The sequence below is a fragment of the Manis pentadactyla genome, chromosome 2 (assembly GCF_030020395.1).
Source record: "Manis pentadactyla isolate mManPen7 chromosome 2, mManPen7.hap1, whole genome shotgun sequence".
Lineage (NCBI taxonomy): Eukaryota > Metazoa > Chordata > Mammalia > Pholidota > Manidae > Manis > Manis pentadactyla.
In genome coordinates, this window is record NC_080020.1 from 23,770,736 (window position 1) to 23,793,104 (window position 22,369).

Genomic DNA, 22,369 nt, shown 5'->3' on the forward strand with positions numbered 1-22,369 from the left:
CTAAGATTTCTGGCTTTTGCTTAAAGTTTATGAAGTTTCAAGAAAACGTAAATGAAAACAGGATTATGTTTAGCTCAAACATCCACATGAGGAATGGTATGTTAGTCTAGTATTGAAATTCTTTACCTAATGGTAGACTTGAGATAGACTTAGTATTTTAAAATGTACTTGGAGTTGCAGAACTTAATGTCTGAAATGTATCTAAATTCAGTTCGTTGGATCAGCTGTATGATGAATATATTCTGCTGCAACTCTCTTCCCCTAATTAACTTGAGATAGGTGTAGATCAGATTTCAGATGTAGTGTTTCTAAGGAAGAATTGATTTATCTCAGTCTGTATTCTGTTTCAACCAAATGGCATAAAATGTTTAAAAAGCATTAGATGTTCTGTAATTAGAAGACATTGCATTCTAATACTATAACAATAACATGAGCACTTATCAAACAGTTACCATTAGTAACGCATAAGATAAATGACTACATAATCTGTTTTAGTGTTTGGCAGGCTAGATAAACACCCAATAATTATCTAAATATATGTATTTTTAATGTAAGCAAAACTCTTCACATTTTCTTTTAGTTCTGTAGAAGTTAAATTGCTTCCTTACTGTATGAATTTTCAGACAAACAAGGGAAAATAGTGGGTTTTTAAAAAATACACACTGAGAAGGAAGTATTAGCATCAGTAATCAGAAAAGAAAAAATTTGTATTAGATACGTGAATATCCTTTGTAGTTTGTATTTACCACATTTATCATCTGGTAATTACCATATGCATCATCTGCATAATCAGTGACCTTTTTCCATACCATCCAGTATTATTCTAGGGACCACCTTCTGCTGTTAAAAAGGTTTCAGAAATTCAAATTTATTTTTACTCACAAAGAAAAACAACTGTGGTGACCAGATCTTGGTTGGGGACATTGTAAGACAAACAGAGTTCCCCTTTTTACTTACCCATGCATTCATAAATTTTTCTTACATTTTGTAGAATAATCATTTAATTTCCATAAAATAATTGAATTGTGTATATTCTCTACATACTGATTAGTTGGGTTGTAAGGAAAAGTGATTTTGTGAATTTTTTGGAAAGGTAGGGGAATGTTACCCCTGCTTAGGAATAAAGTTGCTGCAAATACTAAAAACTAAATTGGCAATGGTGTTTCTGAAGAAAATGCACTGCTGAAGGAAGTCACCCAGCATTAACTCATTTCCACATGCCTTTGAAGAATACACTACGTTCTTTGAAACAGGCACACATTTTACTTAGGGCATGTAATTAAAATCTACAGAAAAGCAGTTTGACCCACCAAGGAGGTTTGCATATGCAAACCTATAAAATACATTATCTGAATGACTTACTGAATATTGACTATTCCCTGCTTGGTTCTTTTACATATTTGTGGCTGTTCGGTTATGTCCTTGGTATCAAGTGGTTTCGTGTAAACACTCCCATTATATGTTTATATTTATTTTTAAGTTCAAAGCATGGAGAGCTACTGAAGATTGATAGGTATTAGAAGATCATGATTGCCAACAGATTAAAACATTTTTTAATAGTTTTCCTTTCAGTTGTTTTCTCTTAAAATAAGATACCCTATGTTTAGCAGTGACATTACTTGTCATTTTCAGTTTTTATGAGAAAATTTGAAATTGATTTATTTGCTTTGTAGTTTTTTATTTTGATATTAGAGATTGAGATATTTAGGGAGATAATTTTGTATGCTTTTTATTTTCTTAAAACATTAGATTTTGTCCTTTATATTTGTGGAGGAAAGAGCTCTGGGAACACTGAGTTTGTATCAAGCAGTCTTTTAGTTGTGAGAAAGTGTCTGGTTATCGAGTTGCTAATGAAGCTACTGAATGTAGATTTAGAAATGAATGAAACTATCAGATATAATCATTTCAGTTATTCCTGTTCTCTCCATTTTGAAGTACTAAAGGAAAGAAAATATATTTATGAAGTACTAAATATTTATTTTAATTTATAATATATATTTATATTTGAATATATATATTTACTCAATATATTTACATTATTAATATATTTATATATTTGTACTAAATATATAAATATATGGAAAATATCCTTTACAAGGAGAGTCAGTTCCTGATCTCTTTAAAACCCACATAATTCTTAGGGGTATTTTTAAAATACCGTGAAGCGGGATGTCCTTTTGTGTTTGTTTTCCCCAGGTTTTCTTTTCAGTGTGAATCTGCAGAAGTTAAGTCATGTTTTTGTTTTGATAAACAGAAGTGTATTTCACTCAATATTTGTGTACTGAGCTGGTTTTCATATCAAGAGAAACTAAGATTGAGCTTTATTTCTCTTAGTGTTTTATAATATTTTCTCATTACTGTAAAAGCTATATTGCTTAAGAAGTGAGATTAATCTTATTAGAGAGCTTTCATTATCCACTTACATTTTACTAAAAATTTAATCTTTTGTAGTAGGCAAAGTGAAAATAAGTATCTCATTGTTAGCATGGTTACACAAGGTCACACCTCAGTGTCTTTCCCATCCAGTGTATGTAAAGTGTAAACTAGTTACAGTGTCTGCCCAAAATAAGTGGTTTTTCATCCTAAGGGAGGTACTTTGTTGTAGCTTTTTCACCTAAATTGATAACTTGCTTTATTTTTGGACACAAGCCCTAGCAGGCTATATGTGTGATGGGTTTCCCAACACATCACAGATTATAAACTGGCAGGAGGGACATAATGTCAGCCCTAATGGAAAGAAGAACTACGATATTTAGATGTAACTAGAAAAATAGTCTAGTGCTACATAGTGTAAAGGCACATAGATGACCTGCCTTGCTCAATAATGTTTGCAGACCTAACTTAATAAGTGTTTTTTTGGTAGAGGCTAAAATTTGAAGTAAAGATTATTTTGCTTTAGAAGGTAGGTAAATATGAATATATTTTGGCTTTTTTTTGGTTAAAAATGGTTTTGTTTTTTCCTTCTTCAAGGGTTTTAATCTTGGAGAGTAAACCTGAATTACTTACAAAAATTAGCTACATTATTAACAAGTATCCTGCTCCCCGTGTACCATGTAAATTGGACAGCACTAAACATCTTGTTCTAAAATACTAATTTGGGTTTTAGTTAGCTCATTTAAGCTAATTGTAAGTCACCTTGATTTAAATAAATACTAAGTGCTTTTTTAAGAATTCATATCAACTTGTTATATTTTCCAGAAGTTTAACCTGATCACATGCATAAACATAAGTAGGAAGTAGTAGGAATGTAATTCATGCTTGTTTTAAAAATTCTTATTTTTTGTTAATAATGTCTTTATTTTGTTGTCAATATCAAACTTTCAGAATTGTCATATTTTAGATAATGAGCATTTTGTTGGAATCTGACAAATGGCCTTTGAAGAATGGACGAGTTAGATAGCTTATATCTAGTTTTTGAAACCTCGTTCTTGCTTACCAATAAGTAACAGAAAGTCAGTTTTCATTACGGCATACAGCACACTTGTCAACTCCACTATCAAGCATGTATACATGTTTTCACTACTTTTCTAGAGATGGGTTTCTGAGTGATAATGAACTGAGCCTGTGAAATTGTTTAGGCTTTAACTGTGTTTTTTAAACTTGATTATTGATGAGGTCTAGTAAAAGCCTGTTGATGAGGAGTGTTGCTTATTTGTTTTTCTTTATGATATTTTATCTTGATATAATTGAACAAAATAGAATAGATGCCACTTAATGAGTAGTTTAATTGAACAAGGTTGGAAACCTAATGTCTCCTTATTTTCTTTTAAAGTTATTCCTTATTGATTTTGGTTTGGCCAAAAAGTATAGAGACAACAGGACAAGGCAACACATACCATACAGAGAAGATAAAAATCTCACTGGCACTGCCCGATACGCCAGCATCAATGCACATCTTGGTATTGAACAGAGGTAAGTTTGAAAATTGAATGTGTTTATCAAATCCATAGCAAAAGCCATTAATGGGTTTTGGGAATACTATCGTTTCTTATAATATTTAAAGATATTAAAGAATTTGAAGGATGCTCTTGAATCTCATAGCTATTGCTTTAGCCAGTACAGAGAAGCAATTAAATTGAGGCCTTTTTGTTTTCTTGTTGATGATTATCTCTCGGGGAGAAAATGTTGCATGATGGAAAGCTAGAAGCATAAATGCAATTTTATCTTGATGTTTATTTTTGAAGCTGAAAATTATATTTTAATGATGAACTTGGGCTTTTTATATTTTAGTGATGTAAGCTGAATATTGGGGAAGAAGGTTTTAGTTATTTCTACAAAGAAAATACCATCAGCCCATGTGAACCAAAAGGGGGTGCACTGTTTCATATTCTACTCTTCCACTCCTTCCTATTAATAGGAACTTGTTTGACATAATTGTTGTTATAATGCTCTATTTCTTCTGTTCTCTATTTTTTTCTAGTTTTTCATGTTTCCTTTATCTTTTATCAACCAAGTTTTGCTCCTTAAAACAAATGTAAAAATAAATTCTTCCAGGTTTAAGCTTAGGAAGTACTGAAATACCCATGAATATCCGAATACTACTGGTTAAACTATAATTTCACATTTCCTATAGGCCAAAGTATTGCCAGTCCGTAAATAAATCTATGTGTCTGAGTATGTATGTATGTGTATGTGTATATTCATATAAATGTTTAATTAGCTTTAAAATGTTAATTTCTTTCAGCAATCCTGAAGTTTTTTAAGAACTTCACAAATCTTATATGTCCTACTTGGTTCTTCCACCATCATTAACCTCATTTGGAAAGTTGTTTAGCTGAATCTTTTAAATTTTTCTTTAAAAATTAAATTGTAAGACTGCTGGATTTTATAATTTCGGATTCTATGAGAAAATTTTGTTAGAAGTAACTCATGAACTTCTTTTTTTACCTTAACTAATTACCGTCTTGCACAAGACACCAATTCTGTCTTCTCTCTTGGAAAAATTTCCTCTTAGCTTTCACATGTTTTCCATAATAATCCTAGCTCATAAATGTACATTTTCTTTTCTAGTCGCCGAGATGACATGGAATCATTAGGATATGTTTTGATGTATTTTAATAGAACCAGCCTGCCATGGCAAGGACTGAAGGTAAACCATACTCATGTTAGCAGTTTTTTCTTTTGTTTTAAGAGTAAAAATACATACTGGAGATGACTTTTAAGGTCTCTTTCAAAATATGAGGGTTTTTAAGAGTGAATTAACTTGAACATATTTTTACTTTTTATTGTGAAAATAAAATCTGATCGTTTTCATAAGAAATAAGTTAATAGGATCCCACAGTCACAGCCGAACAGTTTTGGGACAGTGAGCAGGTATTCATTGGTGACCAGTACCTTTATCTGGATGGAGGTTGATACAGACTAAGAACATTGAAGACTTTCTCTTTTGATGTGTTGCCAGCGTGTTGAAATACACACTTCAATAAAGTAACATTTTCCAGTAATATTTAATCTATTATCTAATTACTGTAACATCTTGTTTCTTTTACATAGGAGTTTCAGCATTACTTTTGTGTTCGTGTGTTAATAATCAGTATGTCCTAGAATCTAATGACTATTTTGATACTTTATTGGTCCTTTAAAGGAAAATGGTCCCTGCATTTATTGAGCATTTGTGAACTTGACAAATTTGCTCAGTGCTTGTGTGGGTATATATATATTTTTAGAAATATTTTTACATAGGAAAAATATTTTTACTTAATACCAGTTACTGATGTTCTTTTCCTCTTATTCCTTTGCTCTTGTGTTGAATATGGGTTACGAAAATTCATTTCAAATTTCACCCCACCCAAATTTACTTAAATCATATATCTTGATGTTCCTGTTAGACTCACCCTTCCCTTGTAGGTAAAAATGTTCTTAAAGTAGAAACTCATAAAAATTAAGAGTTTTGGGGGAAATATTTTTAGATGTGATATACTTAGATTTCTCTTTTATTCTAGATTATGATTTCTCAAGTTTATGTTTAAAATGTTAAGCTAGTAAGGTTCTCAGTAATCTTGAGTATGTCTGTGTGGTTTGATTCTTCTTTTCCTCACAGGCTGCAACAAAAAAACAGAAATATGAAAAGATTAGTGAAAAGAAAATGTCCACTCCTGTTGAAGTTTTATGTAAGGTAAGTGTGCATTGTGAGTTTTTGTTTTATTTTGCTTTAAATGTAAATGACAAGAATAAAAACATTTTATTTGCCAGCCCTGGAACTTGGACATCTTACTAGATAGCTAGTTATTTATCATTTAAATGTCCTTTCTAGTAATTCTAAGTATCTTTAGAAGATGGCTGGAACATGGGAGTCATTTAAGTGTTTGTTTTGTTTCTGGTTTCTTTGGGCCCCAGTAATCTTTAAAAATTAGAGAAAAAGTAAGAGGGCAGATGAAGTTTTTAGAACCTCACCAACTTAGGAGAAAAATTAAGAAATACTTTCCTTATCCCTAGTTGTTGCCAGAAAAGAAAGGATATCAGCAGTTGGCACATCAAGGAATTAGGGAACAAAGACAGGCAGATCAAAACCATCCAAAACAGCAAATGTCGGAATATGTAGATGAGTTTGAATCAGGCTCATTTCTTTGAAATTTCAAACTTCATAGAGAGACCCATAAGTTAAGAGTGGGGTGGTGTTTTTGTCATAAAGGATAAATATGGTCTCTTCCATAGAAAGCAGACGACATTCGTCTTTGAGATAATAGTTACATTCCTGAAGTAATTACAAAATAGTATATAATTGCATAGAAGGGAGAAATCAGCATGAGTTGAAATAGTACTTTGTGGAAGTGGGGAAATGGTGATGTCTTTATGTATCTCCCCTTCCGCAAATTTGCTTTTCCTTTTTCTATATATCTATAATAAAGGAGGGGATCTTTTCTGAGACTCTTGGGGGTTTGTTTTAAATCATGAAATACACTTCAGGTTAATGAATAAAATGTTCATATAGTATACCCAAGTAACTTTAAAATCTGTATACTTCAGGAAGCAAAACATCCTATTTTCTATACACTATTTCCATGTAATGGTAAGATTCATTTGGCTTATCAAAAAAGTCAGCAAGTTTTACAGGAAGAGAAAGGAAGACTTTACATCATTGTCTGCTTGTGTACATCTTCATTATGATCTAGCAGTTGTAAACTGGAGTAGCCACATATAATTGATTCAGGGTGTAGTGAAGGTATTACTGTTAAGTAGTGAGATTGTTTTCAGTCTCATGGTCCAATGGTAGTACTTAATCTGTAACTCTTAACGATATTGGTAGTTTTTCTTTTGTTACGGTTTTACCTATTCTTACAAGGTGGCAGTTCATGAAGTACACTATTGGATCTTCAGTTGTGGTTGTTTAATTCCATTTGTAATAATATAAAAAGCAAGTTCATTTGGTAAATGTGGCTTACCTTTAATACAGACCATGAATGTATATTTAAAAATTTGAAGTCCTGTTAAGAGTTTAAGAGTTTACAAAAACAAAAATGTGCAATACATTCATTACCTCATAGAAGTGCTTTGTAGAAATTAAATCTGTTTACATCAGTGCAGTCAATAAAAATACATGTTGCAAGCATACCCATTGACGTGGATGTGAGAAATTTCTCAAAATTGTAAAGTGGTGGGAAAAGACTGCCTCTTTTTTTCCCATTTCTTTTTTCTTTTTTTTTAAGTATCATTTTAAGTATATGGTCTTATGAAGGTTTCACATGAACAACATTGTGGTTTCAGCATTCACCCCCACATTCTCACCCCCTCATTCTCCCCCATTGCTGTCACTGTTCATCAGCGTAAGATGCTAAAGAAGACTACATCTCTTAACTTCTCTTCACATCTGCATTATTTGAAGGTAGAGATGTAGAGGCTTTTGCTGTCTAAATAGTTAGCATTTCTACATTCCTGATGGCAAAATTCTTTTGGTGACAGGTTATCTATAGCCTCTAAAATGTTTATATACATCTTTGAGAATCTTAAGAAACTGAACATAGAAAAAGTTTATGCCCACAGACATACTTACTAGTATTGTTTATAGTAGAGGAAAAATTGGAATCCCCCAGATGTTCAGTTACAGAGAACAGGTTAGTTATATATTCATGAGTTCAGATATTATGCAGCTATTCAGAAGCTTATGAAGAGGTTGGAAATAACAGAAGTATGCTTGCAATACATAGTTGATGGAATAAAGCAGAATGTGTTATGACTGCAGTATGATAACAGAAAAGAGAAGACAAACAAACCTACTCTATTCATATGATGAAACATTAATCTGTATCACAACAATAGTTGCTTTATGATTGCACTCTTAATGATTTTACTTTTCTGTTTATATAGGCGTAGATTACGTCCTTTTTAAAACAATTATTTCAGAGTGGAGAAGGTGCCCATTCATTGTCCTGTTCTGGCAAAGAACATTGTCTGGCTTTCTTAATTTGTTAGCTGTTTTCTTCTGTATTAACTTCATTTGCAGACTTTGACTCTATGGAGACAAAGGTGGCCATCAGTTACTCTGGGCTTGCTTGTTCTTACAGCTAGTGATGACACTGAAAAACATGACCTGCTTTCTCCCAGCATCCTTACCAGTACATAGTTTTGTTTTTTGATTGACATGACGTTTGGTCACGCACTCTCAATCCTGAAAGGGAAAGCAAGGCCCTTTGGCTAATAGTCAAACCAGAATCGGTAACACAGGAAAAGGGTATGTTCACAAAAGGAAGCAAAGAACGGATTTAAAACAAGCATACCAAAAAAACCTTTATTAAAACTTCCAAATCTCTAACTAACTTCTATACTCCTATTCTAAGAGCCAACCCAGTGTATTTATCTTAATGAATATAGGTATTTCAAAATCATATGCCTGACTTAAAACTTGTACTCCAACCCCAAATGTGTTTCTTCTGTGTTACTAGCTTCCATTTTGTCATTTGTTTATTATTGCCATCGAATTACTAGACTGTAAGAAAAGGATGCAAATTCACTCTTACCAATGTTAAGCTACTATACATAATAAAGAGATTGGGATGATGAAATTCTGTTAAATTTGAGGCTACCAAATCATTTTATACTTTATTTCTCAGATCTGGTGAAGTAGTAAAACACTCCTCAAACACATTTTTTGCTTGCATTTAAATATATTTGTTTTTCTGTTTAAAAATAAGTTTTTGGTTTTTTTTACTTGATGTTTTTATTCTTGAACTTACAGGGATTTCCTGCAGAATTCGCCATGTATTTAAACTATTGTCGTGGGCTGCGCTTTGAGGAAGCCCCGGATTACATGTACCTGAGGCAGCTATTCCGCATTCTTTTCAGGTCAGTTTTTAAGGTGTTTAAGACTGTAAAGGCCAGTGAGCGAAATTAGTCAAACCCACCCAACGTATCAATTCTGATAAGTAGCAAAGTTTAGTGGATCCTACCAGCATGAGTAAAATGATAAAGAGTTCGTTTTGCATTTTCCCATTTGTAGTGCAAATATATTTGAAGTTACTTTAGTTTTGGATGGAGAAATGATTGAACCAAAGCCCAAGTAGAAGCTAGCTTTTCTACAATAATTGCAATTCACATTAGATCTGTTGTTTGCCCTTGAAACACTCTAGCCTTTGTACAGAACCCTAATTAATACCAAAATGAAAAACAATGAAGATATCTTATAATTATGGAGTCTATGATAGTGTGGAGGTAGGCCCGGCCTCTAGTTTGCCCTTGGCTCGAAATCTTAGTTGGAAGAGAGTAGGAATTGGGGTATTGTATTCTTCTAACCCCAGAAAAGTGATTGCAAACTACCAGCATAGAAATTTCCCCAACTAACTCAAAGTCCCAAACCTACTCTGATGTGTTTTTAGGAGGTGATTCCTACTATGAGTATCCCCCTTGATAATTGACAGGGTGACTTAGTGTCTTTGGTTCATACTGCCTTTCACTTCTACTACCCTGCCCCGTCCAGGGAAGTTGAAAGGCAGCTTCTTTTTGAAGAAGGAGAAGATTATTCTTATGATACAGCAGACCAAAAACCAAAACAGTGACACCATTCTCCTCCAATTGTAACATGTAAAAAGTGGAATTCATTTGCTGAACAGTTAAAATAAGAAATCATGTATAAGGAAAGAAATCTTTTGGAGGCTACCACGCTTCAGAGAAAATACTTGTTTCCTTAAAAAAATTCCCTCACTGTCTTGAAAGTTAAGTAGAGAATTTAACTGGACTCTGTTATGGGAGGGTTAACACATAATTTTCTATTTTCCAGGACCCTGAACCACCAATATGACTACACATTTGACTGGACAATGTTAAAGCAGAAAGCAGCTCAGCAGGCAGCCTCTTCAAGTGGGCAGGGTCAGCAGGCCCAAACCCCCACAGGCAAGCAAACTGACAAAACCAAGAGTAACATGAAAGGTTAGTAGCCAAGAACCAAGTGACGTTACAGGGGAAAAAATTGAACACAAAAAATTGGGTAATTCATTTATTTCTAACAGTGTTAGATCGAGGAGGTGGTTTTAAAATACATAAAAATTTGGCTCTCTGTTTTTGAAAAAAGACGTCCTTGGAAAATTTGACTACTAACTTTAAACCCAAATGTCCTTGTTCATATATATATGTATATGTATTTGTATATACATATATGTGTGTATATATTATATCATTTCTCTTGGGATTTTGGGTCATTTTTAACAACTGCATCTTTTTTTACTCATTCATTTAACCCTTTCCAAAATAAACATTTGGTGTTGGGAATATGGTATAATTGATCAATCAGTCCAAAATCCTAGACCTAACACTTGTTGATTTTTAATAATGAATCTGGTTAGCCATGGTATTTTGACATTCTTTCAGACTAACAGTGTTATGAATTTTTTTCTGCATGTTAATGCTTTAGCATTTAAAATTGAAAATTGTGAACATGATATAATTTCAAGAGGTGAGTCTGGCATTGTCCCCAAAGTGTCTATCTTCTCAGTTTCAGAGCATCTCATTTAGTTTCTTTAGTGCTCAAATAACTGAAAAGCTCGACACATCTTCCCAAGTCACAAAAATGAATCTTTTCTAATGGCTGTTGAACTATATATGTTCTTAATTTCAAAATGAGTCTTTTGTATTTCACTTTATTTTTTAAGATCTTGGAAATATTAAGGGTTTAGGGGTCCATTGTAGAATTGAATTCTGAAGTTAGGCCTTGCAAATTGGCCAGGGGAGAACTGGGGTAAATGCCATTGAACTGTTAATATATTTCCTTTCTATCTTTCTCGGCACTCTTACTGTGACTGACGGGTGGAACTGTTACGGCACAGGTCTATTTCTTAACCACTGTCGCCATGCAGTTTGACCCCTGTGTTTCATGTTTTTTGTTTTTCTTTCCCCCTTCTGGGGGTGACCTCCTGATACCTGCCTACTTTCTGGAAGTGGTGTTCAGTTAAGGTTTGGTTTTTGGTTTCTAATTTAATTAATGAACGACTACCCTAGTCTGAACTTGGTTGTCTTTGGTCCATATTTTTAGTGTTGTATTTAACCAATTTTGTGATTTAAAAACAGACTCTAATCTGAGCATACTTTACAAAGAAGTATACTTAACTGATATCATCCTCATCCCAGCAGCTCATCCAGTAGGAGTGAAGTTGAGGTGCTTCTCTTCCATGGGTTTCTACAAATTAATTGCAGGTTTAATGTAGTGGGGGTTCTTAGATAAATAAATTTCAGCTCAGGTTAGTGAACACTAATGCCTGCCCATTGCTCTGCCTCTGCATCTCAGTTGGACTTAATTGCCCCTTTAGAGTGTTTGAATCACTGTGTAACTAATTGTAATGCCAAGGAATTCTTAAATGAAGTACATTGCTAGCATCACTGAGAAATGGTCCTGCCATTTAGGTGAGACCACATAGAGCATCCTAACTGAGGACTTGTTTCACTTGACACTTGTATTTTCTTTTTCCCACAAAATAAACCTATTTTTGCCTAAAGCTACCTGGGATAGTAGGATCATCACATTGTAGTTTCTTGAAATGAAATTAGATTGAAATCTCATTTGACCTAGAACATTTTACTTCAGACATTTAGCAGCCATCAGAAAGATTTAGCTTGTTTTGAACTAGTTCATTGTTAGTTTACTGTGTGTCTCTTAACTCAATAAACAAGTAGAATTTTTGTCCTGCCTTATCCAGGTCTTAAAGATGAGAAGTTGAAGAAGATGAGAATTCAGTTTCTTAAATGAATCTTTAGCCAGTAGATCTCTACTACAGGAATATCCTGAATTAGTATGTTTCTTGGAAAAAAAATCGTAATTAAACTTAAGTTTAATCCTTATTTTGTATTGTAGCTATTTTTCTTAAAAGCACCTTAAAATCTTAGAAAATTTCATGTTACCAGACACAGGGGTTATACAAATTATTATATAAACACAGACTTAGAAAATTTTCAAAAATGGACTTTATGAAACACATCATTTCATTGACTGACTACTTTCAGAGATGAACTTCCAGATGGTACACTTTGACTCTGAGCAAAGTATTGCTAATAAAATGTGCCACTCCTCAGAATAAAAACAAAAATTTTTTTGACCATTGACTTCTTGAAAGCATTTGTTTTGTTTTGGATATAGAACCCAACCAAATCTGACACAAAACCCCAACATATAAAGCCATAGAAATATTAGCAAGGTTGAGGGTGGCACAAAGTAAGTATGGGGAGCCTATTCCCCTGACCTCTACCCCTTAACCCTATTATCTGGGTCATCAAGAAATCTATGGAGTCTGGAGTTTGAAAACAACTGCTCTAGGTTTCTTGCTCCTGATTCCAGTCTCTTAAGTACTGAAGGGTGTTTAAAGCATGCTCTCCCAGGGTGTGCTCTGGTTTTCACTCAAGGAAGAGCTTGTGCCGCTCAGCGACTCACTGCTTGGATTCCAAGAAATCCGTTCAGTGGTGGTCATACCATATTAATTTTTTCTAGTTAAAATTTGAGCAGGTACTTTTTAAACATGGTCATTCATGGAGTTACACTTTCAGAGGTTTCCACGTCAGAGAATTCAGTTTCTTAAATGAATCTTTAGCCAGTAGATCTCTACTATAGGAATATCCATTCTTGGAAAAATTCCCCCAAATGATGGCACAAGGCATCTTTCCTAATGTCTGCTATGATCTGTATTACTTCTAAGTGCTCAAATACCACAAGATGATGATTATTTTTACATATGGTATAAAGAAAAATAAAAGACATCAGATACACTTCCAAATGCATTTCACTCTATTTTCTTCAACTGTATGTAATAATTAGGAAAGTACTTCTTAAAAAACATTTAAAAAGTAGTAAAGGAAAAGGAAATATATTTAGGGTATTGAGAATCCAATTAAGTTCACCACTTCTTTAGTTGAGGGCAGAGATGGGGAGAATTTCAGAAGGTAGTGAAGCCAAAGGTGGATCGTCACATAATTCTTTTCACATCATCTTAACCCATCTGTTTACTACTTCAGCCATCAATACTAAGCATTGTTTTATCGTAATTGTATACACAGATGTCAAATTGTTGATATCCAAGACATGAGAAATATTTTTCCGTTATATTATCCTACCATGTCCATGGACTCTCTTGAATTGCCTTCCAGTATTTACTGGGCTTCACCTACCATTTATGTCTAGCTTAATTTTTTCTGACTTCACCAATTGCTGCTAGGAATGTGGCTGGTCACTCAGCAAGGTAATCCAAATCACAGGGGAAGACCATGAAATGTCTGGAGAAGACTGATCTGCTCTGAATACACTCAATCCAGAGAAGTGCCAGGGAGCTGCATCTGCTTGATGACATTTTTGTCAGCTCTTTTCAGCAGACAATAAAGCTGGACAGAAAAGAACTAAATAACGAACAGGAAATGATGAGTGGGCAGGAATTAATTTGTCGTGATCTGAAGCCCACGTCTCCAAGCCTTGCTGGACCTATCAGACTTTTCAACTTGGATGATAACAACAGTCAGAAGCCCTGAAGAAGAGTATAGTGTTACTGTGATACAGTGGTGTATAATGCAGACATGCTGTCCCGTTGGGGAAGGAATCAACTGTAACAGGTATTTTTAAACTCAACAACCTCAGAAATCTGTAGCAGAATGAATTCTGTGATAGGGAAGGCAAAATCAGATCACTAGTCTGTTTTTAAATACAGTTTAGGGATGAATTGTACCTCCTATACCAAAGTTGTCATTTACCTTACTTACAATGATAAAAAGTCTATTCTTTATCTTTCCCAATGTAATATTTTTTTAGTTTCTATGAAGGAGGAGTTATTTTAGTTTTGTTGTTCTTCTGTGACTTTTATACTGCCAGTGTGATTCAGAATTCTCCAGGCTTGATTCTGATTCTGTGGGCCAAAAAAACCACTACAAGAATATATAGGAAAAATTAAATGGTATTGCATAGTGAATGTCAATATTATATTCAGAATTGCTTTTTAAAAGTTACGTCGTGTACTGTATTAAAGGATACTATATTTCAAAGTCCATGTCATACTTCTAAGCCTTGCTACTACATAAATATCCTTTTGAGCTAGTTTGTGGTTCTTTTTTTTTTTTTTTTTTTTTTTTTAAATATCAGGGACCTCTGAAGTTAGTTCACAAATAGAAGCAGAACATACTTTTCAGATTGAGAGAGAGAATCTCCAGGCTGTGTAAAAATAAAAAAATTTGTTTTTCCTTTTGCAGATTTGAAAAGAAACTTGAATGTAGCTATTAACTCCTGAATGATCACATTAATCCTCCAACCCTGTTTTAACATTTTTTTCCCTCTTTTTTAGGAACAAAGGAAGTTATTCCTTATTTTCACTATTACAGTGAAGATTGGTTTTCGGACTTTGAGAAGCCAGGAGACATCACCTAAACTACAAGATAAAACCCAAGAACTAATGCACACTGGGGAAAAAAGAATGCTTAGCACTTGAAGATTGAACATTGAATACCTGCTGAATGTTCCTTTTGAGATTTTTCCTTAAGCAAACTTCAGTAATATCTTAAGACAATTCAGTGGAGAAACATTGATCCCTGGATAGCGTATCCTACCGCTGACCAATCTGAAGAGTTAAATCTGGATTTGACTGCTTTATTCTACCAGGAATATTGCTAGGATAGCTGTTAAACAATCCGTAAACAATTGTAATCATGAATTGACCCAGCAATTCCCCAAATATTAGATTAAAAGATGAACAGATATAATTCTTATCTAGATATAATTTTTACTTCTATTAAAGATACAAGAGTTTTCTAGTATTTTGACAATGTAACATGTTTACTTTTTAGTTTGTTAGTGACAGTGGTCTCCATTTTAAAGTTGTTTGGGTATTTGACGTAGTAATATAATGTAATTGCACGAGCAAGCTATGATAAAAAACAATTTTAGGAGTTGTGAAATTTGTCTTTGTATCATATTTAAGAATAATTGCAGGACTTGAAACCAAATGCTCATGGTGGGGTGTGAGAGGTAATGGTCATTTCTGTTTAGCTAAGCCATGGTTTTAATTTGCTTTAAAATTTTGGAATTAGGTTATAGAATATGATCAGATTTTTAAATTCAGGCTTTATAGGACAGTCTTTTCTCTTTTTGTTTACCTTGCTAATCCTGTTTGATAATGTACATCAAACAGATAGTATCTCTTGTGGTGAAGTACATTTTCAGAAGTTTTCATTGTCTTTCATTTTTAGCATTTTCTGTATAGACATAGTATTTGGCAGGCATCAAAGGTTTATTTTGCACCTGCTCTGTTGATAGGCACTATGAACAAACAGAAGTACATGGAGCATTTGCCCCATTGTCCTTGGGAGTTAGCACAAAAAATTTTTCGAATGAAGTTGACTTCGTTCATCAGTGAAAAATCTAGTTAGCAAGTGAGAGAATATTTACCAAGAAATTATATATAAATGATTGGTATTGTCTTAGGAAAAACAAGGGCATATGTGCATGAAAAGTAAATTACAGAAGCATTTTATTTATCCATAAAGCCCACTGGAGATAATCCCACAAATGTTTGAGTAGCCCAAGAAAAGGAGCAGCTTATGTTTGACAAAAACATGGTTTGTGCTAAAAGTAAGACAGAGTGGGCTGGAATGAGCTAGAATTAGGTCTGCTGTAAGAGTTGGAAGTGGGTGGACCAAGGGGCATTGATGCCTTAAAGCCGGGCCGTAGGTGTGGGAACAGGGTACTTGTGGGATTTTCATGTTACTGCTGAGAGGAGTTCTATTTCCTCTGGTTGCCATTAGCCGTAGACAAAGCATGCAGTGATTATTACCTGAAGCTACCTTCTTTTAAAACCTGCCTTTATGTAGAAGCCCTAGGCTCTAATTGTGGGTGGGGGTAGGGAGTGTTTCTAGAGGGGGGAAGGCTTGAGAAGTATAAAAAAAAGCCTCACTTGTTCACATTCTCAGATCAGTAACAAAACCTCATGTTTTTAATGTAACTGATGGCAGTGAAGTATTTTGAAGGTGTGAGGTTTCTGTACGAAAGTCATCTATTCGGTTTATGTTCAGTGGAATGATTCATAATTATGCGTTGAATGCACTTAATACAAAAACTCATTTGTAACAAATAATGTATGGAAAGATTCTTGATCATAGCATGATTAAAACTATGCTTTCTAGTTAAGGCAAAGCAATCTATTTTTTGTTCATTTGACAAATACTTGAATATATAATAATGTTGTAGGTACTAGAATTACAGAAGTAAACAAACCAGACCCATTGGAATTACCAGTAATTCTCTAGCCTGAAAACTATGCTGATGGGGAGGCTTTAATGTGCTGTATACCATTCCCACTTAGTGACATCCATAACAGAAAAGTTAGGTAATTTTTTAGGCTTTAAAAAATTGAGCCAGTGCTTTCCAAATAGATGAAAACAACATGGATCACCATTCTAAAGTAATTATTGGCCCAGTACCACCCAATCTCTCTTATTTTGGGTGTAGTCTCTCTCTCTTTTTTTTTAAGTTTTTTAAGTTGGAATTTTAACATTGTTTTTTGTTTTGATTTTTTAAAACAGGTTTCTAAGCATGAATCAAGGAACAGAAGAAGCAGAGCAGATGATTGGAGCAGCATTTGTTTCTCCCCAAATCTAGAAATTATAGTTCACATGTACACTAGCCAGTGGTTGTGGACAACCATTTACTTGGTGTAAAGAACTTAATTTCATTATAAACTGGCTCTGGACAGCATTGGTGATGCTGTGTCCTGAGTTGTAGCCTCTGTAATTGTGAATATTAACTGAGATAGTGAAACATGGTGTCCAGTTTTCTATTGCATTTTTTCAAGTGGAAAAGTTAACTAAATGGTTGACACACAAATTGGTGGAGAAATTGTGCATATGCCAATTTTTTGTTGAAATCTTTTATTTTGAACTACACTGCTGTTTGAGATCTCATTTCAGAAGAACGGCATGAACAGTCTTCAGCCACAGTTGTGATGGTTGTAAATGCTCACAATTGTGCATTCTTAGGGTTTATTCACCCCTGGGGTTTGCAAGTTGTTCACTTACAACATTCTAAAAATGGCTGGCTCCTTGTTCGCAAGCCAGCTGTTGTGGTAGCAACCAAAGATTCCAGTGTTTTGAGCATATGAAAGACTCTGCCTGCTTACCTGTGCTAGAAATAACAGCATCTAAAGTGAAGACTTAAGAAAAACTTAGTGACTACTAGAATATTCCTTAGGACTCTGCATTAACTATAATGTTCTGGTATTAAAAAAAATGCATATTTGTCACAGAAATTTAGTTAACATCTTAAAATTGAACATGTATGTATGTTGCTTAGATAAATGTAATCACTATAAACATCTATATGACCTGGGATTTTGTTTTTATTTTGAAATGGGAGCTTTTTTGTTTACAAGTTCATTAAAAACTAAAAACGTTCTGTAAGGAAATGAGATTTTTTTTAAACAACAAAATGCCTTGCTGACTCACTATGAAATCAAAAATCTTCCCAATTTTTTAATAGACTATTTCAGGCCATTTGTTGCGTAATATTCCTTTACAAATCATTTTAGGTTTAGTGTTACAACTTTTACTCAAATTATTTAAATCTTTTTTTTTTTTGGTTGTGAAGGGGAAAGGCGTTCTTTCATTTTTCTTCTTTTAAATGCCTTGCAGGCACAGTGTCTAGTGCTGTGACTGCCAGGGCTCTGGCTTTGTCACTCCTGCAGCCTTGGACTAACAGCTGGACTGATTTTGAATACCAATGAAAGCGTTAAAGGGTTTAACTACAAATGAAGTTTTTCAAGTTTCTACTAATGGCTTTGAGCAGATAAATTCAAACTTGGAGAGCCTCAGACAGTGAGGTTCCTATGATTGCTGATCGTCCCTCGGCCTCCACCCATTTCTACAAGTTAATCTGCTGCTTTAAATATTAATATGCAGCTGTTTTCTCTTTCCGACCCAAGATAAAAACAATTCTTTAAACAATAACCTAAATTATTAACTTACATCAAGACAAATTAAAAGAACTTTTGTCTGAAAATGCTGCCAGAAACTTATTGTGTAAATGTAGGTATTTTGTGAAATAACCTTGGAACTGTAAATTGACACGTGTTTGGTCAGACTGTGTCAGATTTCATTTGTTACCTTTTTTTCTTTTGAAAAGTACTTTAGCAATAATTAATTCCATTATTACCACTTTCTGCCATAAAGAATATAATAGCACCATTGTACTGCAGAAATCTCAATGAGTGTGAACTTCTGGGGTAGGCAGCTTCTTTCTTTTCTATCCACCCATGTCAGTTAAGGTATTTGTTTCTTGACTAATAAACCCTTTGATACTTTTAGCCAGAAATCAGTCTCATAAAGCTATTTTTGAGTATAGTTTGTGTAAAATAAAAATGTTTAGCTTTGGTAATAACTTCCAAGCTGAACTCCCTCTAGCAAAATATTTTTCAGTGCTTTTATTTACTATGCACTTAGACTATGCACTTTTTCTGAAATATTTTTGTAACACTTAACTTTTTTGTATTTTTGCCATTTGAAAAGGTGGTGTAGTTGGTCTGTAAGTTGCAGATTTAAAACTGCTGTTAGCTTTGTTCATCAAAATTGAGGTGTTTTTATCGTGGTATGTTGTCATTCCATCTGCAGCTGGAGCTGGAATCCCATTGGTCTCCTAGCTACCATTCATTTTCTTCACAGTTCACAAAAGAAGAATGTGAAATTCAGTGAATGCTGTTACTAATCCTGTCGGGATATGAATCTCATTTCATCAAAACTAAATTATGTTGTTTTTCCACTAACATGATGATGATACAAGTTGAAGACATGCTCTGAAATCGGAAGACTTCACCACTTAACGCTCCACAGTGGCATACTCCGCTGAACTCTAGGTTACTGCTCTTTGTTCACCCATTGGGGGGGGTGCAGTTTTTTAAATGTTGGGAAATGGCCATTCTAACTACTGTTGAATGTCTCTGTTTGGGGAAGGTATAACAAGAAAATAATAAAATATATGTGAAGGGAGAGACTGGTTATCTCCTCCCCATATGGTTGTGCTCATGCTCCTATAGCCCTACCAATAAGAGTTTGGAGGTTTGCTTTCACTATTCTCCGTCAACAAATACTGAGGTTTTCCTATTTTTACTAGTCCTTGATATACTATTAAAATGCTTTAAGCAGAGTATACTGTAATAATGATAAACTTCTGTTACAATAAAAATGCCGAGCAAAAGGATTTTAGAACCCAAGCTAGTGAGCCCTATCTAACATTCACTGGAAAATACCAGATGAGAGAGTCTATGTGTCAGGTGTGCTGCCCCTGTTAAAGAGACTGAGACCATAACATTGCTCGTATTTGGGGGATTGTTCCCCCAATCCCAAACTTCCATACCTTCTCTGGAATGTGTTCAATATTGAAAATCTGGTTTCTTGAAAAGGTGAAAGGCAGCAATGAATCTAGCGTTAAGTTGATCTAAATCAGTCTGCAGTTTGTTTTTAATCGTCAAACAGTAATACTGTTGAAGTAAACTGATTTGTTTTCTGCAATGACTTGTTAGACCAGTTTTGAGGACATAGTGCAAAAATGTTGAGCAGTATCAGAGCTGTTAAGAGTACTGGCTGTCCCAGACACATTTCAGGTTGGCCAAATGCACTGTGTCGGTTGAGGCTGTCAACCCACAGTGGTTAGAATTAACACACTGAGAATGAAGACGCGGCCACTTTGGAGCCCACCTGTTAACAGTTTGATCTCTGCTCCTTTTCGCCTTGCAGGGTGAATTTGTTCATTCCACTTTTTACCTTTGCCTTTTTCCCTTGAAGAGGGGTTTTGAGGCACTCCCGCTGTTGCCTGCCAGGCACATTTATCTGGATCAAAATTAGGAAGACATGTTTGTGATACTGTTTTAAGAGTTGGAGCAGTGTTAATTGGTGTCAATACCATGCAAGATCTGAGTCAAAGCCCCTGACTCAGGTGGTTTCTGCACTAGTAGAAGAATAAAATGGAGGTGGAGAAAGTCCCAATAGATTAATACAACCAAGCCCTTCATTGTGAGGAGGCCAACTGGAGCGTCAAAGTTGTAGACTCATTTGAGGTTTAAGGTTGTTCTGTTTTACTTGGCCATTTATCACTGCAGCCATACATGTCTTTCATAGGTAAATATGCAGAATAGCTGGAAGATTGGCATCGGCACACATTGCAAATTGGTTTTAGATTGTAGGAGCTGTACCAGGTACAGGAAATTCAGAAGTGATGGGGACTCCCATTTTAAGAGCTCATAGTGTAGAGGAGAGTAATTTTATACTACAATGTAGCCATTGCTGAAGAAGCATTAAGGTGCTCTGGGAGCACCTACCTGAGATAATCCGACTCAGTCTTGGGAGTTTGAGGCTTTGGGAAGAGGAGAAGTCTAAACAGAGACCTTAGATGAGAGTGGCAAATGAACAGTCTGACAAGGACAGGACTGAGAATGGCAGGTAGAGGATAAAACAGCTTCAGAGCCCTTAAAAGGAATGGGCAATATTGGAAGTGCCCTTTGGAGGGGTCACAAAGTATTGATGAATAGATTGGGGTAGGGAACCCATTTGTAAATGGCTGTTGAAAGATCATTACACAAAAGCAGAAAGGCATTTGTGGAGGATGGAGGACACAAATAGTTGGATAAGGAAACAGTATAAAAGACCTTTATAATCTGGATATGGACTTGCTGAAGGTACCAGTCAGGCTTCAACTGGAGGAGTGTGTATGTGGTTGTTTCAAATCTCAGTTCTCATAATGTGGCTATTCGTGTGTATCTAACTTGGGAGGAAACATTAAGTCACAATGAAATTTGGCAGCTGTATGAAACTACTTTCAGTTACTCAAACTGTTATATGCCTATAGCAAAATTTAGGTCTACGTTTGATGCCATTGAAAATGTTAATATGGATGTTTTAACTATTTTCAGAAAAGATAAAAGACATGTCTCTTTTCATTGATTAAACAAGTTGCCCATTTAATTACTAAGTAATAGGATCATGGTTGAAACTAACAAGACAAGCTATAGCGCTAGATCATCTCAGTGAAGTGAGTACCCTTAGAAGTAATCTGTTTCATATGTCCTTACACTTTAAGGTGTTTTTAAGCTTTTTCTTTTTTTTTTAACATGTTTATACCATTTGAAACAATTGCAATAGTACAGTGGTACCCATAAGCTTAACACAGGTTAAACAGTTAACATTTTGCCCCATTTACTCTTACCTTGCACATTTGCTTTTAACTGTTTAAGAGTAGGTTACATAGCATGCCCCCTTACACCTTAGTATTTGAGTGGGTTTTCTGAGAACAAGAACTTTGGTATGATCAAAACCAGAATATTTTAATACTGATCCCATTTTGTAGTCCAGTCCAGTTTATCAGTTATCCCAGTGTCGTTCCATAACTTTTTTTCAAACTGTCCAGGATCCAATGCAAGGATCACTTATTGTGTGTCTGGTTTTGTCTATGTAGTATCCTTTAATTTGCAGCAGTTCTCACCCTTTTGTCTTTCATGATTGTTGCACTGTGTGTGTGTACTTAATGTGTTTATTAACTAGCTGTGTTCAGCGGTGATACTATAGTAGCAGTGAGCACACCTGGTACCCAGATCTTGATTTCTAAATTCTGTAAGGAATGGTTCCTAGAGAAAGTCTGACTTGGAGTCTAGGGCAGAGAAAGTACAAGGTGAGCCTGGAACATTCTATTGTGCCAGAAAGAAAATTTCAAAAAATGATGGGTACATGTCAGAGTGATAACGAGCCACATGAAAGCTTCTTACGGGCCAAATCTATCGGTTACCAAAATAGTGATTGCTGCAAGAACTCATGATTTATATATTGATAAAAAAAAAAAATACAAGGAAAAGTTCTCCCTTAAAGTAGAATGTCAGCTAGTAAAGTTAAAAACAATAGTGCTTCAGAAAAATCACCATTTTACTAAAAGCAAGTGCAAGTTTGG

At 34.6% G+C, this 22,369-nt stretch overlaps 1 protein-coding gene across 9 annotated transcripts in view; it reads left to right on the forward strand.

Moving 5' to 3' along the window:
- Positions 1-19,424, forward strand: part of CSNK1A1 (casein kinase 1 alpha 1) — a 43,082-nt gene extending 23,658 nt beyond the window's left edge. For 2 of the 9 annotated variants that reach the window (XM_057490879.1, XM_057490887.1), the window contains 7 exons: positions 3,773-3,912; positions 5,011-5,089; positions 6,041-6,115; positions 9,173-9,279; positions 10,211-10,359; positions 13,626-14,013; positions 14,736-16,573. In XM_057490879.1, the coding sequence (XP_057346862.1) occupies positions 3,773-3,912; positions 5,011-5,089; positions 6,041-6,115; positions 9,173-9,279; positions 10,211-10,359; positions 13,626-13,678 (603 nt within the window). In that variant the 3' untranslated portion in view covers positions 13,679-14,013; positions 14,736-16,573. Of the gene's footprint in view, positions 1-3,772; positions 3,913-5,010; positions 5,090-6,040; positions 6,116-9,172; positions 9,280-10,210; positions 10,365-12,119; positions 14,015-14,735; positions 16,574-16,968 lie in introns of those variants that run through there. The other 7 variants (XM_057490883.1, XM_057490890.1, XM_057490880.1 and 4 more) reach the window with 6 other exon arrangements.
- Positions 19,425-22,369: the final 2,945 nt, after the last annotated feature.